Genomic DNA, 7,885 nt, shown 5'->3' on the forward strand with positions numbered 1-7,885 from the left:
TCGGCACCTAGTTTAGCGTCCAAGGGACTGGAAAATATCCCCCAAGCTCCGGGAAATCCACCCGAAGTTTGTCAAAATCACGATGCACGTAAGGCGGTCTCGGCTACTTTTTCAGTATTAAAGTAAAGTGGGCTATATTTCGGCCCAGAAGCTTGAAGGTGAGCGTTCAAAAAGTTTTGCTGTCTCCATTTCACTGCAAACCAAGGCCATCAAGAGTTAGTTTAGAGTCCCTGGGACTGGAAAATATCCCCCAAGTTCGGGAATATTGACGCGAAGTTAGTGAAAATCACGATGCGCGCACGCCGGTCTTATGGTGTTCCATCCCCGCCAAAAATCAACTTTAGCACTCGACATCTAACTTTAGCCCTCAACATCCAACCTTATATCACTCAACATCCAACTTTATAGCTCTCAACATTCAACTTTAGCACTCAACATCCAACGTTAGCCATCAACATCCAACTTTAGGCCTCAACATCCAATTTTAGGGCACTCAACATCCAACTTTAAGAATCAATATGTAACTTTAGCACTCAACATTCAACTTTATAGCAATCAATATCCAACTTTAACACTCAACATCCAACTTTAGAACTCAACATCCAACTTTAACACTCAACATGAAACTTTACCACTCAACATCCAACTTTACCACTCAACATCCAACTTCAGCAATCAACATCCAACTTAAGCAATCAACATCCAATTTTATCAATTTCGAAATTATCCTGTCGAAATGGTTTGATATTTTTATTACAAGGAACTTCTAAGCTTATTGTTCAATCGAAGTTAACCTTTTATTAAGGATTCAAGTTTGAATATTTCATTCCGACCACGGGCTTTCTTTCATTCAGCTTCGTAAGTCGAGCTTTCTAAAATGTACAGTCTCTGCGAAATGTTGACTTCAGCTTTGCGAACGGCGTACAATTTCCGCCAAAAAGTGTCAAATGTCAAAAGGTTACGTCACGTCCACAAGGACCTGGATCTGGTAGGTCAAAATGGCGGATTTCTGCAGTGTTGTGCAAGCCATAAATGACCTGGTTGTGAGGATCGAAAGATTGGAAGATTCTTGCGAAATCGGGTCGATAGTGTTAAGATTGGATTATATAAATAGGATGCTGGTTAATCTCGATGTTCCTGATGACATTGTGAACGTAATGAGTGGTCTGTACGAGACTATTGTGGCCATTGAAGCAAATCACAGCACCCAAGCTCGTCATGGTTATCAGGGACAGCTGCGTCGTACTGGGGTTCGAGGACGACCTTCGTTTCAAATACCCCAAGAGCAATTATCATTTCTCTTGGACCAGGGTTTCAAAGTGTCGGAAATCGGCGTTTTGTTGGGTGTAGGACAGAGGACTGTCGAAAGGAGAATGTCAGCGTTTGGCTTGAGTGTTTCTGGTGAGAGCTTTTAAGCTTACATGTAAAAGGTTTTCTCTTTATTTTTTGTGATATGTACCTATATTTTGAAAGTTTACTAGGTTGGAATTAGTACTGTTACCACGAAGTCCTTTTCTGTTGCTGTTGATCGTTAATGCCATAGATTTCATCTTTCTATTTTTCATATAATTTTAATTCTCATTTGCATATTTTAAATTTTAAGTTATTTTCTCTTTTTGTAATTTTTAACCTCAAATCTGCATTTAAACCAGCCTTAGCTCATCTGCGATATGTGAATAAATAAAGTTCACTGACTTACTTTACTTATAAACAAGGTGTAAGCTTATGTAGAATTGAAGGCCGTGGGGATGGGGTGGGTAAATAATTTATCAGTTACAACGTCAGTAACAGAGGTAATGCGTGTTTAGTTTAACAACAGTTTGAATTTCAATAAATCCAAGGAAACCTTGTTTACTTCAGGTACGTTTAGTAACCTGAGTGATGAAGAACTAGAAAACTTGTTGAGATCTGCACAACAGTCTCATCCTAATATTGGCATTAGGATGGCGAAAGGCTTACTACACAGTAAAGGACATCGGGTGCAAAGAGAACGGATCAGACAGTCATTATTGAGGACAGATTCTATTGGAGTGATGCAGCGATGGAGAGACGCAGTAAGAAGAAGACGATACAATGTCCACTCTCCATTGGCTCTTTGGCATATTGATGGCAACCATAAACTTATAAGGTAAATATGGAATTAAGAATTAGTTATGTCCTTCAAAGGTGTACTCTGCTGATTTCAAAAGTGCAAGTCAATGGGTAATGCAAAAATAATAATCATAATAATAGTAAAAACGTGACTTCACTTAGGAGTATTAAGTTCCGATTTTCCACCTTTTCGCTGCCTTGCATATCTAATGTTATTTCTAGATGGAGAATAGTCATCCACGGAGGCATCGATGGATATTCCAGAATACCAGTCTATCTCCATGCATCAGACAACAACAAGGCAACCACTGTCCTTAACCTGTTTCTTGATGCAGTTAATGAATATGGTTTACCATCACGAGTACGCTCAGACAAGGGTGGAGAGAATGTGGATATATCATGGTACATGCTTACACATCCACAAAGGGGCTCCGGAAGAGGAAGTATGATAACGGGTAATAAATTGATGAAAGGAATTGATAATATGAAACTTTGTCTTAATTGTGCTTGCCATTGATTACTTTCATAAATTGTAGGTAAAAGCACACACAATCAACGGATAGAGAGGCTTTGGAGAGACGTTTCTGATGGATGCTCAACATTGTTTTACAATTTGTTTTATGAGTTGGAGAGGTCTGGGATGCTAAATCCAAATGACGAAATTCATTTGTGGTGCCTGCACTACACATTTTTACCAGTCATTAACAAGCATTTGACAAACTGGAAAAATGCATGGATTCATCATCCTTTGAGGTCTGAGCGGAACTCCACTCCAATGCAGTTATGGATAAGGGGACTCCATGGTATCTGGGGGAGTGGATCAACAATTGATAGAGAGGTTTTTCAGGTGAACATTTTGCTGGTTTGTTTGTTTGTTTGTTTTCAATTCCATTTCTTATCTTACTTTTAATATCATAATGTAAACATGTCATAAGACATTATTGGGCTTGGTTTTTAATGACTGGTGAAAATTTTAGAGAACCCCCATAAATCAGAAATAATTGAGTTGTGGGTTTTATATGTAAACAACGACATAAATAACTGTAGCCTTTTTGTTCGCAGAACGACTTCTCAAACTATGGAATTGACTGGGATGGACCCATACCAGCTCCATCTCCTGAAAGTGTAGAGGTTCCAGAAACTAGATGCCCTATTGATCCTGAAAGACTGCAATCTTTGTCCTTATTTTATCCCCCTCATAATGCATCAGTTAATGATGTTATTGAGTTATTTGTGCGTGCTGTTTCACATGTGTATGAGATGTTGAATCCTCAGCATTCCACGTAACAACATAGGTATTTCTCCATAATAAGTCGTTTTTAATGATAAACCTAAAACATGGTTGAAATTAATATTACTTTTTAAACTTAATGTTTCTGGTAAACATCAGTAATACAGTACTAATTTAAAAAACAATACAAGGCTCAGTGTAGCTTGTTAAATGCAATCAGTCAAGGCAAATGACAGGCCAACATGCTGAAGAAGCTTATTGCAAATGCCATTGTAAACAACAGGAACAATGCTACTTTAATAAAATTGTTAAGTACTACAAAGATCAGTCAATTCTCTAATTGCAAATTCCAAATGGCAAATCCTTTCTGTGTTTAATGGACAAGTACTGACCTAAAATAAGTCCTTTTTTATAAAACCTCAACTATCAAATTAGGCTGCATGACTCAAGTTGGGAATTGATTGATTCAAAAGCCTACAAATAACTGTAACATAACTATTAACTGCAGATGAACTGACACTCCAGTTTTGATATGACATCAATATACTGTACAAACCCCAGTAATTACATAAATCTTTCAAAATTTGCAAATATGTGTATTTTATGAAAGGAAACTATTCCATAACGTTCAGTTTGGAATATAAGTTTCAGTCACTTGTCAAACTCAATACTTATAGCTCTTAATACCAAGTAGTGACTTATAACAATTAGGGCTATTTATACAAGGAAAAAAAGCCGCAGATTACACAAGCCACTGCTTACATAAGATGCGAACTAACTGTGTAAACGGTACATTTTAACCAGTTCAAGTCTTACATGAGCCATGGATAACATAAGCCACAGCTTATTTTTCTTGTATAAATGACCCTATTGTCCTTTTCCTTATTACCCCCCCTCCCCAACTTGTTGCAAACAATTTAACCCACACTTAATTAAGGGCTCTTAGTGGTATTGGTATTGTTAACACAACTCGATAATTTTGTGATAAACAGAAAACAGATTTGAAAACTTCAATCTGCATTTTTTTCTACTAACACAGGTTTTGTCTGTTACTGAATTAATTAAAGAACCATTTAGACCTTCCTTAGTTGGCCATTCTACAACAGCTAACATTCATAGTATTTTGCATTAAACAGAATCACATGTGGAAAGCAGGGAAAATTTGTTAGGAAATTAATTCTTTCATCAAGTAGCTTAAGGGTGAATTATAAGCCTGTTTGACTTCCATACATGGAAGCTTGTAAACTGACTTGTGCAATTTGTGTCATGTGAAACTAAATCCTTGTGCTCCATATTTGATGGCGATGTCGAAGAATTTCTGAAAATCTTCGAAAGACTGGTATTTTGTCGGGATTGTAAGACTGAGGAAACACGTTTCCGCTATTGGGAGGTCGATGCTATCGTCGAATTTTACCAACAGGTCGGTGTATCTTGCTGGCAGGATGTTACTGCCTGTCCAGAAGCTACATAGGTCAACGAGGTCAGCGCCATCTGAAACATATCAATACCAAAACTCCTTTTTTAATGCAAAGAAAGTTTGTTCAGAACATAGTTTTCAAAGACACTGTTACAAGTCATTACAATGAATTCCTGGTGGGAAAAGGAAAAGGGTCATTTGTTGGACGCTATTTTAAATTGCTTTTCAGACTAAGAATTGACCCTGTTTTCTTGAAAGCAGTTAGTTGTTCTACATGTGCCCATTTGGTTCTGTGGTTGATTGTGTGTTTATTCACCCCTGTAACATTAACCGCGAAATACCTTCTTTTCTTAATTCCATGAACTCGATGTATCTGATAAAGAATTCAGCAGCCTTGGTATTGTTTGAAGCATCTCTTTCTTCAAAAGTAATTTTTCCTGTAAACTCGTCTCCTGTTAATGTTCTATCTTTTTCACAAGCAAAGATGACATCCACGAGGCAAGGCCACTTAGCCAGGGCGGTTTGTAAACCAACCTCCTCCATTCCTAGTGAAGGAAAAGAAAAGGTTGCGTTAAAATGTTTGAATGTTCCTTGGTAGTGGTCATCGGTATTGTCATTTCTTACCTTTGGCAATGTCATCCAACTCAAGCTTACGTTTAAGGATGACATTGTACAGCATGAGTCCTTGGGTTATCAATCTAGGCGCCTCCTTCAGTTTATCGATGTCAAGGCCAGCTTCGTTTAAGTACGGTTGGATGTTCTCTCGGAGCTCGCTTCCCGGATGGTCATCTCTTCCCAAGGAATCAATCTGAATGTAAAACACAGGGGAGACCAATTGAATGGTGGTTTAATAAAAGAACAAAGCTATTTACTTGGTTAAGATTATTGTTAACGGTTTGTGAGTTGGGCCTAAACACAGAGGAGTAGGTAGGTACCAAGTAAAAATAAGCTTTCCAAATTCGCTACGGCGGTAAATTTGCTTTTATTCAAAATTATTGGACTGGCTTTTTAGGAGAAAGGGGGGAGCGATAGAGATGGGGGGGGAGTGGGTGGAGGAAAAGAGTTGGTAGATTATTTGAGTTGATTTAATGTCAGACTAACCTCACTTATTAAATGCCTAAGATCTGTGTCTGGGATGTCTTCGACAGATATAGGCGGGGGATTTTCGCACATATCTGCAGAGGGGCTTGCCAAATAATATTTGATGGCAGGTGAAAGACCATGCAAAGCTGGACCACCGTGTAGGGCACAGTGCCCTATGATGCGACCGATCGCCTTGAATGCCCCTGTCAGTCTCAGCGACTGGTCATGTACAGGCAGTCTGTGATCTTTGTCGCCTTCGAAGAACATTATGGGCTTGAACGTGTTGGCGATCCCTTCGTCTGCAATTTTCATGGCACCGAGAAGGAATTCCCGCACGGGTCCACTTCCGGCACCCTCCTCCCCCTCGAACCTCACCCTTGGTCGTGCCTTCAGATTCGATTTTTTTGATTTGTAATTCACTAAAATATCGCGTTTAAGTTCCTCGACGCCCTCCATGCGCGAGACCGAAAACAGCTGCCGCGGATTATTCTCCTCTGTAACTTCGTCCCTGAAACGTTGAAGGGCGTCCATGGCATCTACCGGTTGCGCGTCTTCGTTTCTGGAGTCAGTAATTTTCACGGGATGGCAGTCATCCTCTTCATCCTGCTGTGCACCTGAAATACATAGTTTAGGAGGCATTTCAGATCAGTCATACTTGCTGACCAGCTGGCTTGTATACGTAGAGAGAAATTCATCCGGTGGGTATGGGGTTATGTGAAACAATTTCAGCCGGGTTATTTTAATTTTATTGTAAGTTTTAATTAACGATTGAATAACCATTTAAAGTTTATCGAATACGCTGAAAACGTGTTATGGTGCGTTGCTTTTCGTTTGTTCTTTCAACACTAAAATCGGAATCCAACAGAATATAAAATCTCCTTGCGAATTTGTTGACGAAAAGTCAGCAAAAACATGTATCCCTGGATTATGATGGACACGTAAAATTAATTTGATAGCGTGTGGCTTTGCTAGTACTTGCAAGCTATTGGAAAATCTGATTAAGTTACCCAGTAAAGCATGTGCTGCCTGGTTTGCATCGCCTCCAGATGCGGATAGCGCTGCCTCAATCTCTCCAGTCGTTGCATCAGGACATATTTCCTCTAAAAACGAAGCCATACTTATGTTTCGTTGCGACCTGCATTGAAAACCCAAAATATATATATATATGTGTGTGTGTGTGTAAAATTTGATTTTCGTAGAACAGTGCTCAATACATCAGAGTAGAGCGAAGTATACAATGTGGGAGGAAAGACACAAATAAACTACAAGTTCATCTCTACAAGCCTGTTTCGTGGTTGCCCACTCATCAGGGGATTTTGGGATATAAACTTTTAAAGGACGGACCTATTAAAGGGAAAATCAAGGGAATCATCAAGGGAAAATCCCCTGATGAGTGGGCAGCCACGAAACAGGCTTGTAGGGATGAACTTGTAGTTTATTTGTGTTTTTCCTCCCACATTGTATATATATATTACAAGAAAAAAAGTGGTTACTCAAGAAAAAAATAACCCAACAAGACAAGACGTGCTGAAACTTAAACTGAGTTTGGCAAGATACAGGCCCATAGGTAGAATCGTAGACTAAAATTTGGGCTTAAACCGACTCTTCCACACCCACTCCCGAGTGTATTCTGGACTACGATGTAGAACGACATTTCACATGAGGAGGTTGACAAAGTTATTCCAGAAATAAAAAGAGTAAAGGCCTTCTGCACTGTATGTCAGACTTCTGTTCCCCTATCCTCAAAGCTGTGTTTGAGATCAATCTATAGGTCCGTCCTTTAAAAGTTTATATTTACCTTGACGAAGTACAAGGTATGTCATTGTGGTCATCCTCAATGACTAGTTCGTCTATGGTTCGTTGTCTCTATCAGCAACAGAAATGTGGCATTAACACATGCATGAACATATCATTACTGTTTTTTTTGTTTTTTTCAATGAATACCAGAGCATGTAAAATGGCATTTGCTTAAAAATCAGAAAATCAGTAATAAATGGTTGCCGTGAACATGTATATCTCTTTACCTTTAACTGGGGAACATCACGCTCATCGTTGTGCTCATC

General features: G+C 39.0%; 1 protein-coding gene across 1 annotated transcript; it reads left to right on the forward strand.

The window, feature by feature from the left end:
* Positions 1-315: 315 nt before the first annotated feature.
* Positions 316-1,525, forward strand: LOC145488475 (uncharacterized). The gene has a single exon (XM_081467352.1). The coding sequence runs from the start codon at positions 999-1,001 to the stop codon at positions 1,413-1,415; it is 417 nt and encodes a 138-aa protein (XP_081323478.1). The 5' UTR covers positions 316-998; the 3' UTR covers positions 1,416-1,525.
* Positions 1,526-7,885: the final 6,360 nt, after the last annotated feature.

Source organism: Orbicella franksi, chromosome 5 (genome assembly GCF_964199315.1).
Source record: "Orbicella franksi chromosome 5, jaOrbFran1.1, whole genome shotgun sequence".
In the NCBI taxonomy this organism is placed as follows: Eukaryota; Metazoa; Cnidaria; class Anthozoa; order Scleractinia; family Merulinidae; genus Orbicella; species Orbicella franksi.

Excerpts from the sequence above, each read along its gene's own strand:
- LOC145488475 (XM_081467352.1), top strand. The coding sequence starts at position 999 with ATGGCGGATTTCTGCAGTGTTGTGCAAGCCATAAATGACCTGGTTGTG.